Source organism: Serinus canaria, chromosome 1A (assembly GCF_022539315.1).
Source record: "Serinus canaria isolate serCan28SL12 chromosome 1A, serCan2020, whole genome shotgun sequence".
In the NCBI taxonomy this organism is placed as follows: domain Eukaryota; kingdom Metazoa; phylum Chordata; class Aves; order Passeriformes; family Fringillidae; genus Serinus; species Serinus canaria.
In genome coordinates this window covers 66,431,231-66,448,914 of record NC_066314.1, presented here as the reverse complement: position 1 = coordinate 66,448,914, position 17,684 = coordinate 66,431,231, and the positions used below count along the sequence as shown (strand labels likewise).

Genomic DNA, 17,684 nt, shown 5'->3' with positions numbered 1-17,684 from the left:
ATGAAACACAGCACAAACGATGACATCAGTGACTCCTTTCTCATTTTCTGCAGAATATTTGCGTGGGGTAATTTTGGTTTTGCTCACCAGTCTAAACAAGCTTTATTAATCCCTTAATGTAGACTTTAAAAAAACCCCACATCAAGTAAATATTAATATAATGACTGTACTTGTGACCAATGAGCATGAGGTGGAGGCAGTGTGTCAGTGCACTGAAGGAGTTATCTCATTTTAATCTGAGTAGAATATTGCACTGGAAGCACACACAAAAGGAACAGAGCAGGAACATTTTTGTCACTAATAACATAGAAATAGAATGGACAAACTCAGGTGATTGTGCTTGCAAAGTGTGGGCTGAACTCACTATCTCTGAGAATGATGCTTTGGTGAAGGCTTTTGGATAGTTCTTTTCTACTTGTTAAAAAACCTGCAGTGAGCCATAATCCCTGTTAATGTCCAACCAGCTCCCTGCTGGAATCTGGCTGTGAGAAACAGAGAAAGAATAATCCCTGTTATTGCCTCTTCTTTAAATATGATGACCTGCCTTGATTTTATCTACACCTACCCTAAATAAACTACCTTGAGTCTATACTGACCTAGAGCATTAGAGTCTGAAAGATTGTTTAAGTATTTAACTCTGTGCCACCTTCCCACTCATGGTATTTTATGAAAAGGGAGACATTTCTCAAATTTGCAAAGAGATGGCACACACTGAGCTGCCATCTTTCTTTGCAAAGTTTAAAAGACACATCCTTAGTTAGGTCTGGCTTTCCTTTTGGCTATATTTAAGATTAGCAACTGAGATTTCTGTTAGCAGCAAACCAGCACAAATTTCAACTGCATAGACATGAAAGCCATTCCTGTTCCTACATTTCTGCACATGCTGGAGCCTGTGCTTTTGTGAGCCCAGCAAAGAGCCTGTGCAGCTGCTGGGGTCTGTCAAAGCCTGCAGGATTTAACACAGCTCTACCTGAGATGCTGCCTTCTGCATTGGCTGCTGGCCATGTTCCAACAATATTACTTTATGAAGTGACTTTATCAGTCCAGCTAATTTCTCTGTCTAAAGATGTCATTTTTCTCTTCATCTCCCCACATGTGATAATTACTGAGAAGCCTCATCCTGAAGAATTCATACTCTGCAAGCCTTTGAACTGAACTAAAGGAGGCAGATCATCTAGATAGGGCATGCTCTGTGAGACTTGACATCTGTGGACATATGTGGATGGGATTAAAAATAAACTTGGAACTGAAATTTTCCCTGTACAGGAATGTGTCCCTTGGAACTTAGCTCCTTAGGAGATGGACAAACTATAAAACCATGGAATCACCCAGTGACAAAGTTTACTGAAATCTATTGCTCTGATTCCTGTATGAAAAAAACCAGTGACACAAAGAAAAATCCAAATCAGATCTGAATTTGGGATTCTTTTTTGTGCTATACCATACAATCATTATAATATATGTTTCTTTAGCTCACTTTTACTCTTTTTAGAGATACCTCAAGATGGGTTTAAGATCAGTGGTAATAGAACTGCCTTTCTCAATTACTTGTTCCATAAAAGCTGGAACCTGCCCAGTCACAGGTTTGAAAGGGAACTAAAAATAAAAAATGCCTCCTCTCATGGTTAACTACTCAGGAGCAAGCCAAATATGTTACTTCTCTGGCATCTCTCCACTGCATGTAAGGGTCTTAGGCAGAAATATCACTAAGGTGTGTCTTCCTGTATCTCAAAGATGTCTGAGGGAGTGCTGCAGTCTGAGGACATTTACAACCACACAGTAAAAGTAATTTTTAGAGAATGGGTGGGCTATGCCTCAAGAAACTACATTCAGGCAGTATCAGCAGGAGAAATGGTAACCCACAACAACACCCCCAAAGAATCCTGGATCTCTCACACAACAGAAAGCCCAAGAGATTATTGACTGAAATTGATCTGGAGACAGAATAGCAAATAAAATGAGCTGCTATTTTAATTCCTGAGGTAAAGTATGAGAACTGGTTATGTTCACATTCCAGTTTTGAGCAGATAAAAATAAGAAATAAGCAGGTGTTTTTTGGGTTATGAGCCTGCCCTGTGGTGCAGTTTGTTAGGGCAAATCTCATCCTGATTCCACACCACGGGAGACAAAGGTCTTGCTGCAGAAGAGAATATAAGATCATTATCTTTTGCTGCCACACACCCTTAAAACAGAAAAGAGTAATTGACTTAAATTAGCTTAACAACTGGTTATTTTGTTAAAGTATGCTGCTACATCCACTCCTGGACTATTGTGAGCTCTTCACTCCTTCTCTAATGAGTAAAGCAGCAATTTCTTTTGCAGACAGCATGGCTACCCTTGAAGAGCATGTGAGTCCACTTTACCACCCTTCTCTACTGACTGATGAAATCTGAGTGCTTTGGATTTGGATTCTCCATCTTCTAAGCATGGCCTTCAACCCTTGTAACAATCTCTTTCTGCAGCCTGCCTCCCCCATGGTGTCTGCAGGCAAGGTTCAGCTGGGACCAGAGTGAGGGTGTGCACATTCTGAATGGCCAGCCCTATGTGTGTGCTACAGCCAAACAAAACCCAGCACAGCTCAATTCTCCTGGCCTTCCCCTGGGTGGGAGCTCTGCTTTGGGCTCTTTTTGCCTCTGCCCAGCTGTGCATGTTAATTCAGTTCCTATAAATCTACAAAATCTTTGAGACTTCTTTACCTCTGTCAAATTTGGTTGAAAATGGTCAATAAATTGAAAAGTTACTGGGTAGGAACTACAGCTCAGCTAAGCAGATGGATGGCACTGTCATTCAAGTTCTTCTTTGGACTCCACACTAACACATTCTGTTGGAATTGTAAGAGTCTGGATGGAGACTCTCAAGATATCCTTGCACTAAATGCTACACAGAAGTGGAATTTTTTTGGTACATGCCTTTCTTTTGGCTTCTGGGAGACTGACCTGCTACAAATTCTCAAGTGATCAGCAGCAAACAAGCCTCTCAAGATCAGGCATGTGTCTGCTGAATGTTTAATAGATACAGTTTGTTGTCTCTTTAAACTACTTAGATACTTACTACCAAAGACAACTGATTTTAAGAAAAAAGTGAAATGCTACTTCTATAACAATGCAAAAGGAAATACCAGTCTTTGCCAGAGTCCTCATTAATCAAACTGCTAAAAACTTCTGATTGTACTTTCCCCCTTGCTCCTTTTTCCCCTCTCACTGCGTATTTGTGGGTACAAACTAAAATTTTAATTTTATGTTTTACAGAATAATAGAAAAGCAAAGACAAAAAAGATGAGAGAAACAAGTTGAAATGTATTTTGGAGCATAAACTCTTCCTAAAAAACTTTGATAGGTTGGTAACATCTTTTACAAAGCAAATCTAAAAGGTATCTCAGGTTATGCTAAGGTTGAAATACATATCAGCATTTCATTGATCTTGTGGTTACTTTAAACTTGTACAATTTAAACATCAGCACTGAGCACTACAGGTAAGATTAGTCTTACAAAATCTATATGAAATCTGAAGGCAAACCCCCTAAATTACCTGTGCTATATCCTTTAGAACAGGCAAATATTGCTATCAAATACAGAACAAACTTGGTTTGACATCATTGATGGGACTCCTGTTTTGGTGGGACTATTTGCTTGAAATTTCTCCTTCCCTTTTCTCCTCTGCTTCACTCCACACCCTGCTCATCTTATCCTCAACTACCTTACTCTGTCCCCCTTTCCTTTGTTATTCTATTTGGTTCTCCTTTCCAAAATAAATCCACGTGCATATGCTCAGCTTCACAAAGCTGAATAAGACTTCACTTACACTTCAGTTACTCTGCTTTTGTCTCAGTCTTTCTCCTGCTCTGAAACAAGAAAAGTTTCTCAGTCCAGTGGTATCTATGAACCCTGACTGGCAAAACCTCATTTAGGAATTTCCATACAAGATGCATCCTACTGCAAAATCTTAAAAGCTGATCATGATCCCCTGGCTCAACAAAATAATTTGTAGGCCCTCTGCTCACGTCTATCTAATGCACCTTTCCCAGCTGAAGTGATTTGGAAGCCTTCCAATCTTTGTGTGTTGTGACTGAGTTGTTACAATAAAGACAGTAAAAGCATTCTTTTATCCAGCAAGTTTCAATTTTGGAAAGTATATGCCAGTGTTTTGACCACAGACCTTTTATTGTTACATATTTTTATTTTTCTATGACTCACCACTTCGACTGCATTTGCCTGCAGCTTCAAAGAGTTGTTAATAGCAAACCCCCTCCCCTCTATACATGCTGCTCTTGGCAAAAAAAGGAGTTATGTACAGATACAAATTCCTAGATGCTAAAGTGATGTGAGCTGCTCAGTATCATCCCAGCACAGACTGTCTGTGAGTGCCCAGAACCCAGCTCTGGGTGTATACATGAATGGATCTGTGTCTGCATGATATAAACAGTGTTGATAGCAACTTTAAAAAAAAACACACAATGAAACCTCAAGACTATTTGTGCTTGTTCTGAAATTAATTTTAAAAGCTGTTGCATAGAAAAGCAAAAGAAGCCCAGTATTATTCTTTTTGTGCCTTGCTTTCATCTTTGTATCCATCAAAATCCTACATGGTAACTGCTTGAGGGAAGAGTTGAAAGGGCATTTCCTTTGACAACCACCAGAGCTTTGCTACCCCAAACTAAATAAAAGTTCAGAATTTTTTCCGTATGGCCAATTATTAGCTTTGACATCCACCTAGAAGTGCCCTGCCTCAGGAGCCACACAAACACACAGACATCACATTCCTGTCTGTCCACACCATGAGTGTGTGTGGTCTGCACACCCAGGATTCCTGTCCATCCTCACTGTCCCTGTGCCTGGAGCACAGAGAAGGGATTCCTGCCCCAGCACACAGCAGCACATGTGCACTGCAGAGCTGGGCAGATGATTCCTGCCCCTTCCCCTGCTCTTGCACACAGCACACAGCCAAGGAGAACCACAATAAACCAACACTTTTCTTTTTATTTTTGCTTGCTGTTCCAGCAGAGGTTGATTTTTCCTAATAAATCTGCATCAAAGCTTAGGTACTAAGCTGGAGAGACTGAAAAAACATTCAGTTCCTCTACTGTATTTGTGCCAAAATTATTCTCACCAAGGAAAGAAATTCTCTTAATCCTCTACAAAATTCATGGCACACTTTGTGTAGTGATGTGCCAGTTTGGCCAGATGAATTTCTCCAAGGTGTCTGCATTCCAGTACTCCTGTCTTTGCCTGCTCTATTCCTAATCTGTTGTCCTTCTGTGATTTACATTATATGATGCCATTACATATGAGTAGAGGCCCACCCAATGGGCACCATAAAGCACTCTGCAAAGCTTAGGAAAAAAATCTCAGAGAATTCTCTCTGCTACAGGACCACTGAAAGAAAAAGAGCTGTGGGACAAGATGAGAAAAAAGCCAGTCATACCTCTGGTGAGTTTTTCTTAACAATCCTTTTACTGCTAAGTCATTAAACTCAAGATAGGTGATTCCACTTGTTAAAGGGCCCTGACAAAGCAGAGGAAGAAACAGAAAAGGATGAACAGAAGGACAAGAGCAACCTTGACTGATTGATTTGCAATTAGAAGACCTGGGAGGAAACAAGGATGCCTTCATATTTTTAAGGCTTTTTTATATCACAAACCAGCTTTCTAGCAGTGGAGAAGGATTAGGTGGTTTTGGTAATCAGGAAAGGGGGGAAGAGAAAAATCTTTCCATGATCTGATAGTGATGAAAAGAAGGAATTAGTCTTAGTCTGCACCTCTTAGTCTGTGGATTCTTCTCACCAAATCTGTGAATTTTTCATTTTTTAGTGCAGAAGAACACACATCTTGCATGCCTCCATATGAGCTAAAGAAGACACTTGAAAGATGATTGAAGATCTGTATATACAAGCAAATATGTTTCCCTTTAGGAAAAAAAAAATAATCAGGGAAAAACTAAAATGAGAAGGGTACAGCCCTTAATACTTACAGAGAACAAATAAACTCGTGCAGGCTGCCAAGTTTTAAACAACCTGTGAGTGTGTGTATTCTTAAGGATCATTATATTGCTTTTATTATTTTTTCAGCACCATTATTGTCAGCATTTGGCAAAGGTTTGGGTTGCTAGCTGTAATAAAGGAGGCAGAGCCAAGGCTGCATCAGGAGAAGGAGAGAACACTGGCTTGGTGTCATAAATTATGGTCATGTTTCATGTTCAGATGACAACAGTGGGAAGAGCAACTTCTGGACTATTAAAAGGATTAAGAGTGGTACAATGGTGAAACAGAATGTTTAGAAATGTTAAGGTTCCCACTCCCAACAAAAATCCCCTGTAAAAACAAGAGATACCTAGGTTGTTCAAATCCTGAGGAAAAACTTGCCTGGAGTTAGCTGTGAGACCTCCATTTATTTTTTGTTTACTCAACTACAGGAAATATTTGTATTCACACTAAGACAGACAGGCATTGGTGGTAAACAAACAGAAAGAGAACAAAGGACTGAGTTCTGTGACTGTAAAATTGTACTCAAATAAAGAGAACAAAAGCTCTAATAAAATGATCAGCCCTTAACCAGGGCTGTATTTGACACAAAAGACCACTGCTTCCTCCAGGCACCAGTCCTGGGATGAGAGCTTATATATATATATATATATATATATATTTACATGTATTTGGGAAGTAAAGCTTTACAAAAGTTGAGAGAATAACATTCACCTGTACTATTGATAATCTAAAATTCTACAACATGTGATTGCAAAGGTAAATGACTTGTATTTGAAATTGAGGGTACATACTCAGCAAATTTTTCTTATATCCACATGATAAATGTTTGATTATGCCAAGTAAAATAAGACAGCAATTTTTTGATAGGCAAGTTTGAGACTTATTTTGTCTTCATGCAAAATCTTGGATTACTCCCTAAAAGCACTTCTTGCTACTGCAGAGACTCAAAACCTTTGGCAACACATTCAAGGCAAAATGAGGCACACAGAAATTGTGCCTTTGTTTTGTGTTCCACACAGGTCTGCTCAGGGACAGCTGAACACAACAGCCCTAAAGAGGATCTGCCAAAATCACTAACTCAGTTTGACAGCATTGTCTCCAGACTGCCATTCAGGGAGGGACTCAAGCACAATCTCCATCAGTATCAACTTTCTCACCTCCTACCTCCTGGCAGCTGTTTCAGACTCCTCACAGTTAGGAGAGAGCAGAAAAATCTCCATCCCCTCCCTGCATTCACAAATCTCAAGTGGCAAACACGTGACCTCTGGGGAAAATCTGCACACCTTTTCTTTGGTTGTATTTCTTCATCTTAAAAAGGGGCTGCAGAAAACAGCATGCACTTACTAAGGTGGAAATGCATCATTTGTTCTGCACCTGAGCATGAACAGTATTTTTTTAAGGCTTGGATTCTGCAGAGCATAGCACCATGAATTTAACAGAACTGAGGGGAACCTGCAGCCACCAGCACCTGGCCATTTGCAGAAGCTATCACAAGTAACTGATGCCTAATTTCATAAATCTGGGTCTCATTTTGACAAACCTGCAATTTCCACAACGTGGTATGTAATTTAATGAAGGATTATTATCAAGAAACTACTCCTAACTGACAGCATCTTAGATTTCCAACTGCAAGATGAAACCTCTATTTCCCCCTGCCTTACCTATTCATTTGCCTTAGATATGGTGTACTGGACTAGGCTCAATCAGACAGTTTCTAAAAGGGAAATTATTCTCAGAATTTGATGAGTTTAATACAGCAGATGAAAAAAAAAAAATCTGTAGACTGAGAGATATTGCAGTGCATAAGCTCAAAAATACCTGAGATCACTATTCATCAACAGCTCACTGTTTACTAAAGTTCATTCCATGCACTTAAGACTAAATTTTTTCCATTATCAATTTTTAAGATGGTGGGGATTAAAATTCTCTTTTGCAGACTGTGCACTTCTCTCTTTTCAGGCAAGAAAAAGCAGAGATTTATTACATTACTCCCAAAATAACACAGCAAAATCACAAATATGCAATATATTCTGTCTTATAGATCATTAATTTTCATTACATATTCTAGGTGTACAATTCTTTCCATCATTCATTCCTCCTTCAGTAAAGACCACATGACTAACACATTAAGTCATACAACTGTTAATCTGTAATCTACTTGAAACCTTCTACATATTTAGTTTATGAACCCCATCAGTCACCTCATATCTCTGACTTCACCTTCTCCCTACATGTTCTTGGAAAACACCTTGACTCATCTATCACCTCACCAGTTACAAGTCTTACACAAATTAAAACCAATACTAAAGCTGGAGAAATGCCTTTCAGCTTTCTGCCACTACTTTTTAATTGACTATCAATGTGTGAATTGGTTTTTATATATGATAGTTGGTAATGCCACAGGTTTGTTAGGCTTTTCATCCATGACAAGTAACCACAAATAAAGTTTTGCTGTATAAGTTTAATATTAAACTGTTCCATGTGTTCCTGAGGAATAATTTCTATAAATACAGCCAGAGATAAGCCCAGTGTACCAAGTTAGCACATTTTGAATGGATATTTGGTAAAGGGACACATGTGTCTCCTAGATAATTGTCATTGTCAGGTAAAACAGCCCAGATGAACAAGAATAATTTAGTCCAGAAAAATCTGCATCCAATCAATGAAATACCTGTAAGGATGCTTACACACCCATCTTGATTCAAAATCTTCAAGCAAGTACCTCAAGATCTTCCTGAATCTGAAATTTCAGTGTGAAATTTCTGTTTCTTCACAAAAGAAAATCTGTGGATTTATCTTGTCAAGACTTTTTATATGTTTAAGTGGAATTCTCCTGTCACCAACACTTCAGAGTTCCCTAAACAATGGGTCTAAAAGAAGCAATTTAAATGTAATCATAAACTCACTCTATTTTCTGGTCATCCTTCAGACATCATCAATTCAAATACCAAGAGTGATGCCAAACCAGCCCAGCCACAAGTACCAATGGTTGGAAAGTCTCAAATATTTTACCCCTGAGGCACATCCTGCCACTGGACAACAATCAGGAGCAGTCATGCACGGCTCCTTCCCAGCTACCCCACAAAGCATGGCAGTTAAGCAAAAGAAGATGTACCCATAATTGTATTCCTTGAATGAACAGCCATGGGCAATCCTGAGCTGCTCTAAATGACTCTATCTGAGACCTTGCATCTATCTCATGACTCATCAACTAAGACAAATATTGTCAGGAACTATGTCCAACATAATATTTGTAGCAAAGAGACCAGAATGAATTCCATAAATGCTCTGTTGAATGTATGGATCATAGAGAGCTGTTCTAATATATTCTCTTTATTTAACTGAAAACCATTGTGTATCAGACCAGTGGCCTGGGCCACAATAACCACAGGAAACCACTGTGTGGTACAACTGTGATGTCAAATGACAGTGAGTGTTTTTACACTGCACCAATGTCCAGCAGTACTATTCACAGACCAAGAAATGATTATTTTTCAAGCCCAAATTAGATCCTCTAGTGCAGTCTTCAGAGCAAGCCCAAGCTCAGTGAGCATCCTGACCTCTTTAATAGTGCCAACAAGCCTGGTTCTCCCAGGGGAGCCCTAACAATCTTTCCTGATATCCAACACCACCAAGTTGGTCACTCACAGGAATGGGATACAGGGTCTCAACTGCTAACCTAGACTTGTCCAGCAATCCTGATTTTATAGAGAGAGGCAACATTGCTTAAATAACTTCCTATAGGAGTTCATAAGCCCTGAATGAGAGCTGGTGTATATGTGGCACTAAATGCTGTGGGCAATTATGCAATTAATTTAAATTTATTTGTGTGAATTTTTAGTCAGTTAAAAAGCTGTAACACTGGAGTATGAAAATTTTAATTTATTCAATAAATGGAGGAATATTTCTAACAGAGTGAAACAAGTGTTTGAAACCTGAGTTCAAACCTGGGAAATATTAGTCCTTACAGTATTTTAAAAAATATTACAAATGTCTAGAAAGAAAAGGAACCAAGTACTGGATTGTCTTGAGAGTTCCTCAATACCTCTATAAATCTTTAAGCCCTCTTTCAGTGAGGCAAAGCACCTTCCCTTCCAGCTACACCCTAAAGCCACCAGGCTGTGGCAAGGCTGAAGGCACAAGCAGAAATCAGCCAGGGCTGTTTGCAGCAGGAGGAAGAAGAGGCACTCCCATGGCTCCAGCAGGCAGCTCCCTTCCCTGGCACCATGCAGCCAGCCCAGCCAGGGCTCTCCTGAACACACATTTCCATTTAGTTGTGCAAGAGGCAAAGGGTGAAGGTAAAGGAGGAGGGAGAGGAGAAAGAACACAAGAAACACCAGGGAGAGATGAAATACTGCCCCAGAAAAGACTGCTGATGCTGCACTGAGCGCTCTTACTGTGCTAACAGATGATTAAAAATGATGGGAAAAAAGTCTGGAACACATGGCAGGGAGAAGGGGCTTTCTTTTAATCTGTGAGGGCTCCAAGTGCTGTGCTCAAGGGCATGACAAAGCCTTTGTCAGGGTGCTGGGGTCTGCTCCTGGCAGAGACTCCCCCTTTGACAGAAACAATTACTGAGGAGCAAAGCCTGGCAGAACAAGCAGAGCTGTGATTGATAATCTGGGTGCATTACAGGCCTTCAACAAAAGCCATGATGCCTAAATTTGACAGCTGGCAATGCTTGATGAGAGCCAATTAGTGGATATATATTCACTTCAGCCAGAAGTTTCTTCTGTTTCTAGTCCAACAGCTTCCTGAAGAGGAAGTATACAGAGTGATTTTGCCCACTTCTGCCTCCTCACATGCCAGCTACACTGGCAGCACAGCTAAGAATATACTATAAAACCTACACATTTTGGCACCTTTGTATTTTAAAGCCAGTAATTGAAAAGCTGCAAGTGACCCTCCAGACACTGGTGGTACAAGAACCTAAAGAAAGGTGACTTTACTTTGACTCTGCAGTGGAGAGGTGAGGCTGAGACTGCACTGCACATGTAACAAGTCCACTGCAAGTGACCATAGTTATTGAAATGCTTCACTAGCCCTTGAAAAATTTCTGGCAAAGTACATTAATCTGTTTGTTCCTGCTTCAAATTGGTTAACCTGGCATTCAGTGAACACCAGAACTCAGAGTACCTTCTGTTCTGCCCAGTTCATAAAGAAACCTCTGGCACAGCACATTCAAATTCCTCTGCCTGTTTTTAACTTTCTTATCACAAAAAATTTCTTTCCCCACATTCATAACTATTTGCACTCTTGCAAGGGCAAGTATATGGGGACTGTAGTAAGGAGATCAATAAACAAAGATGGATCCTAGGGCCCTGAATCTCATCACTCATTTAAAATATTAATTTTTTCCTCAGCTATAAAGAAGCCACCACCACCACCACACTCAGACAACTCACACACACATTCCCAGACTTCCTAAATTCCCTTCCAACAGTAGTTTGAGAGATGCCTCCCCTCACTGAACTCCAGACTGCTGGAACCTTTCAGAGAACAACAGGGGCTCTGTCACAGACCAGCACCACTTTTAGCCATTATCTGCAGTGACTGTATCCATGTCACCTGAGGAAGAAATTCCCTTGCTAGCAGGGTAATCACTCTCGTCAGACATGGTTTCAAATCAGGGCAGCTAAGGTAAAGCAAAGACTAACTGGAAGACTTGGAAAGTCTCACAATCTGTATTATTTCATTGGGCAGGGTGGTAACTAAAGCTGCCAGAAGTGTGGTCATGCTGATACAGCTCCACAGCAGCAAGAGGAAAACATTTGCCTGTCAGTCTCCTTTGACCTGCTTTACATTCTCTTGTTATAAACAGAAATGACTCCAACCAGTGGAACTTCAGTTTGGAAAAGTTCACAGCAGAGGAGTGTCAGGTGTCAGTGTGCAGGGTTTCCAGGGAAACAAGTAACAGTGGAAAAATATGATTTTTGGTGTGAGAAGACACTCTGGAATCTACAGTTCCTCATGATCCCATGAACCACATTTACTTGGGAAACCAGTCTTTGCAGTAACTTGGCCTCTCAAAGAAAACCAGCCAAAATCTTACAGGGAAGAGGCACAAAGCAGCACAGAAAAAACAGCTTTGGTACTTGCTTGTTTAGGTGAAACGTATATTCAATATTGCATAAATATTATTATTACCAGTCAATTATCAGCTATTTGACCATTGCCAAATAATTCATCTCCATTAGTGGGAATGTTAAATAACAGCCCCTCAAATTCATGCTGGCCTCAGAGGAAGGCACAACCTTGATGAGGATATGGAAGCAAAAGGAAAGAGCAGGTATTAAATGGCAAGGCTGAATACAAAACCCACACTTACAATGGCATGGGGCTTCTCATCTCCCTTTATTGAAATAGAAAGGAGCTCCTTTTGAGTGAAGGCAAGAGTGTCTATGGCAAGAACGTGACAGGGAGTAAATATTTTTTTCTATCCCCCTAATAGAAGAACACAGTAATCAGCTTAGATTGCAGTAAAGGACATTACATATAATAATAAAGACAGATAAGGTATAAAAAAGACTTCCCAGAACTGAAGGTCTCCTTCACCTAAAGTCTTTAGGAGCAGATTACAGGTGTGACTGGAGCAGTTGCAGAGAGCTCTCTCCTGATGCCACATTATTCACTATTTTTCATTAACAGTTTGCATGACAAAAGAAAATGTACATTTATTTATATGTATATTTGTGTATATTTATGTATTACATGGAGAGAACTTAAGCTGGGTGATTCTCTGAGCATGCTGAAGTACAGAATGAAAACGCAACATATTCTTAAAAGACTGAGGAACTGATCTGAAAATAACTTTGATTTAGGCATAGGCAGCAAAGTACTATTAATCTAACCTGTAGGCACATGATTTCAAATGAAAATGTTGAGATCCTGTCATCTAACTTCTGCTAACTTCTGCTATAATAATATTAATAATTATTATGAAACATTATATAATAATACAAGTGAATATGGCTAATTACAAAAAATAATTTGAATAATGCTCCAAGCTGTCAGAAAACACTAATACTGTTCAGAGCCTCCCAAAAATTTTAACACTTATTACTTCACATTTATGGCATGGCAGTGACAGAGATGCTGTTGATGCTGTTCAAGTCAGGCACCCATCCTGCTACACACTGGACAAACACAGAAAATGACAGTCTTTGCTACAAACAGCTCCTAGCAGAAAATCCCAGCTGTTTAAGACTCAAAGCCCACAGACAGGAAAACCTCAGCCCCTTCAGCTATGCCTTCCCTTTACCACTGAAAACTGTGGAGTGGTGCTTTGCTCTGTTATAACAAATAGAAGCTGATATTAAAATTGAGCTTGATGAGGAAGGGGATAAATGGCAAGCAGGCTGTTTCCTAGGAGCTGAGCAGTGCCTGTGCTCCACCAGGCAGGCCAAAGCTCCCTGGGTCCCTGTCAGCCCGGTGTGACACCCAGCAGGGCCCTCTCCACACCACATCTGGATCTGGTTACACAACTCCAGCTCTTGCATCAGCCCAGCCCCTCCAGAGCAGCCTCCCAGCCACTGCCTCTGCATCAGCTACCCACAGAGACACAGTGCCCTAGGAGGAATAAATTGGGACCACATTAGCTGGTGACCCTCGCCCTGCAATGGCCCTGCCTGTCTGATGATAGAGGAAATCCCTCATCCAAACTGACAAGCAATATGAAACAGGCAGCTGCATTTACTGGAGAGCCTGGTCAATGCTGAGTGCCTCATTAGGAAATGGGCTCTGTATTGAGGCACATTCCTGCAATTCAGAGCCTAGAAACTCTAAATTAAAACAACATTGATGCCATATCCTCTTTCCAAAATGCTTCTCTTCATCCTAACTTTAATGCACATACTTAGAGAAATTAAAGAACTGAAATGTCTTTGGCAGGACTCCTTCCCTCTCCTGTGCAGCAGCTCCCTTCCCATGTGAGCAACCAGTGTTGGGAAAGGACAGAGCACCAGGAATGACAGCAGAGCCCTCCAGATTCTGGATACCCTTCCCTTGATGAACCTGTGTGTCTTCACTGACACTTTTAAATAAATGAAAATCACAGGCAATCGTTGGAACAATTTTGTGTTTTCTGAGTGTTGTACCTCAACACTAACAGCAAGTCAGCCAATGGTAACCAGCCCAAGCAATGAAAACCTGATCCAAATCCTATCCTGCACACTTGGATCCATTCCCACTCACTACTGCAGCATGGTCAGGAAGCTGCTTTCCTAAAGCCCCTGTCAGAAGCTCTTCCCAGCCTGCAGAGACATTCAGCCATGCTGGTAGCACAGCTCTTCCCACAAAGAGCCCTTCCCATCCTGCTCAGCGTTTCTGTGAGCATCCCACGCACGTGGAAATGGGAATCTTTTACTCAGCTCTGTCTGACCACCAACTGAAAGAGCTGCTTTCCCACCACAAAGCCTAAGCATTTCCTAGGAATGGCATGGACTGAAATACCAAATACTTATCAGGGAGCTCAACAGCTCTGAAACACAAATGACTGAGGTCAGGATCCCAGCTCTAAATCTGAAGGGTTGAATAAACTTTTTGGGTTTTTTTGCTTTTCAAAGTCTTCCAGAATATCTTGATTTGTGGCATCACTTGCCTTCCTTGAACAGCTGTGTTCAACACATATGCAAGCCTGAGAGATTTTTCATTTACAATTTCTACTGTGAATTTAGGAATTACAGCTGAACTTTCAGGACATTCCTGAAAGGTGACATGGTTCTGTGGAGCTGGCAAACACAGATGGACCCTTGTTCTCAAGATGCAGAAAAGGGTCCATGTGGAGAAGGCTTAAACTGAGGAAGCAGCATAGTTGTTTTGTTGGAAAATATGAAGCTGGTGACCTGGAACAACTGAAGAGGAGTGCAAGGGCCAAGCACACAGAATATTTGCAAAGTATATGGAAAAATGAGATTTCCCTTGACTACATCAGTAATGAAGATCTTGTTAAATCTCACAGCCATCTCTTCTGACCCATCTCCTATTTCTGGAGCTGTCAAAATTGGTGTGATTTGAATTTATTCAGAAAAAGTACATACCCAAAACTACTGGCACTGAAAAAAAATAAATGGAATTTTAGATTCTCTGCAACTCATAGAGGTGGTGAGTAATACTCTCCTATAATAAGAAATGAGGAGTTTTTCTATCAATGTGTTGAAAGCTACACACACAAAAAAAACGGATATAAGATGACACATCCTTAAAACACAGGATAGAATTTAGGGAGGATGTGTCAAATCTCTGTATGGTCACATAAATATTTCTCAGGTACATTTTAAATATAGTTTAGATTGTTTATATGTAAACATTCATTCTGCCTTGGGGATTGTGGATGTACTGGAGAATACCTGTGATTTTTTACTTATACTACACATAAAACTTTTATTTATACTACCCATAGCACAGATGTGTTGAGGAGATTACTTTCTGCTTTCTTCATTATTTTTAAGATTAAAATCTTAAACAACCTTAAACTGTGACAAGCTGGTTGCAATTTTGGAACCAGAATCTTCAAAGGCATTTCAACAGTCCAATGAATGGTTTGAAAAAGGACTACTGCTCCAAACTCAAATCCTAATTGGTTTCACTACATACCAAGAACAATTTCAAATTATTTTCCTTTTAAATTTTCATTTATTTGGGCAATTAAGTATCCCACAAATACACAGAAAAGCATGTAGAACTGGTATCCTTAAGGGAAATGGCCATGTCTTTTTAGGAAGAGTTTATGATACTGTAGGATTTACCAGCACTGAAAGATAACAGGAAATACAACATTTTAAAAAATTATTTACCTGAAACCTAAGTCATTACAGATAGGCACAATGTTAATATCTTAATTAAGTATACACAGATTTTCAGCAGAAAAAAACTCACCACAAAATACTACAGGTTGTTCCAGCTACTCACAAAAGATAACCAGAAGGAAACTGGGAAGGGCAGAGGCATGAAAGCACCTGAATTTAAGCTTAGGACAAGAAGAACTAAAAAGTGGTGTTAATTTCTCTTGGAATCAGTGGTACCATAAATTACAGCTGCTGCATCAACAATTACATGAACAAAACAAGTACTTGGCATTGCTTTGACCTCTTCTGATTCCTGTTTTAGCAGATGACCTGGCTGGCCAGTGACAGTAATTACAACTGTTGCTCAAAAGGAAATAATACAAGACTGCAATCTATAATTCTTGGTCATTCTGAAGCTGGTGCATAAAACCCCCAAAAGAACTGTTCTTAAATGAAACCATAAATAATTATCATAACCAACATGGCCAAAAATCTACTTGTGTTTGCTAAGGAAGAAGCACAGAAATCCCTTATCACAATGCTGACCTGGTTTTGTCTTACATTCTCTGACAGCAACAGAAATCATCTGGTTGACAGATGAAATGTTGCACATAAAACTTTATGAAGATGGAAATGGTGGCACTGAAGAAGTTGATACTGGATTGGCAGCAGCATTTGTGCTATTAAGAGGAATGTGGCAAGGGAATAACTCAGAAAAATCTACCAGAAGTGCTGAAGTGAAAAATCGACACAGATTTTTTTCAGATCCTAAATCTCTTATTGCCAGGGATGCCTTTTGCTTCCTCTGTGTTTTACTGGCAATGTACTTTTCACATTACATTCAGTACTGGAACATAATGTTAAATGCTTTAACAGAAACACACTTTTTCTAATTGTTATGCCAACACAGAAATATCTTAGAAAAATGGGAGAGGCCAGAAATAGGAAGGGACCAATCTCCTCACAAGCATGAGACCTTCAAGAGGCCGTTCTAAAAGCTGACACAGGGGCTCCAGTTGCAATCAGAAATCACAGGAGAGGCTGTGTGGTGTAACATTCATATTTGAGCTCTACAGCCTATTCTTCCAAAGAGGCTTCTTCCCCAAAAAGACAAATACAAAACCCCAAGAGAAATATTTCTCTACTTTTCCCTGAATCTGTGACTATTTGTGCCTGTAGAGGATAATAACCAATGTCCTCTTCATTCACAACTTCCTATCCCTCCTATCACACATTTACTATTCAGGCAGCGACACAAAGAAACTTCCCCCAATGCTGAGTCCAGTAGCTAGTTTGAAATTGTTATTTATGCACTTTCCATCCTAACACATGACAGGATTACACATTATTAGTTCCACAAATCAAGATAATAATCCCACACCAGACTATTTTTCCCAGCCCTCCTGTACCCACCTGCTGCTTGAGCTGCTGCACAAGACGGTCCTTCTCCCGTTTCAGTGCAGCCACTTCATCCTGAGTCTTCTTCTTAGAGGATGAGAGCTCTAGCAGAGCAATATTGGCATCTTTTTCACTAATGGCAGCAAGAAGGGCTTCTTGTCTGGAAAAAACCCAAATGAATCACATTACTATCCTGCAAAACTCAGAAGACTCCTTCCTCTACAAAGATTTGAGCATACCATAAATGCTGTACCAGTGTGCAACTCTGAAAACCAATAATGAATATTTTTGTCTGGGCTATGTCTGTTGGTGGAACAGGGAGTCAAGACACACACACCTCCCTGTAAAGAACTGTGCTGATACCAAACTGCAGCTTACAGGGTCAGAAAAACACATTATGTTCTTCTTCTGCACTCACCTTCTCAGTTTTTAATAACTACCATTCATTATTACTTTGGCTGAACATTTTCCTGTACTCCTTCCCTGTAGCAGAAAACTCTTACAAACAGAATTCAGAAATAT

General features: G+C 40.1%; 1 protein-coding gene and 1 long non-coding RNA gene across 4 annotated transcripts in view; one reads left to right on the top strand and one right to left on the bottom strand.

The window, feature by feature from the left end:
• Window positions 1–5,985, top strand: part of LOC127060786 (uncharacterized) — a 34,655-nt gene extending 28,670 nt beyond the window's left edge. Inside the window, exons 2-3 of the long non-coding RNA XR_007780094.1 lie at window positions 5,368–5,426; window positions 5,807–5,985. This is a non-coding gene — a long non-coding RNA (uncharacterized LOC127060786). The remainder of the gene's footprint in view (window positions 1–5,367; window positions 5,427–5,806) is intronic.
• Window positions 1–17,684, bottom strand: part of ERC1 (ELKS/RAB6-interacting/CAST family member 1) — a 279,402-nt gene that overhangs the window by 39,070 nt on the left and 222,648 nt on the right. For all 3 annotated transcript variants that reach the window (XM_030237938.2, XM_030237939.2, XM_050984981.1), the window contains one exon: window positions 17,178–17,322. In XM_030237938.2, the coding sequence (XP_030093798.1) occupies window positions 17,178–17,322 (145 nt within the window). The remainder of the gene's footprint in view (window positions 1–17,177; window positions 17,323–17,684) is intronic.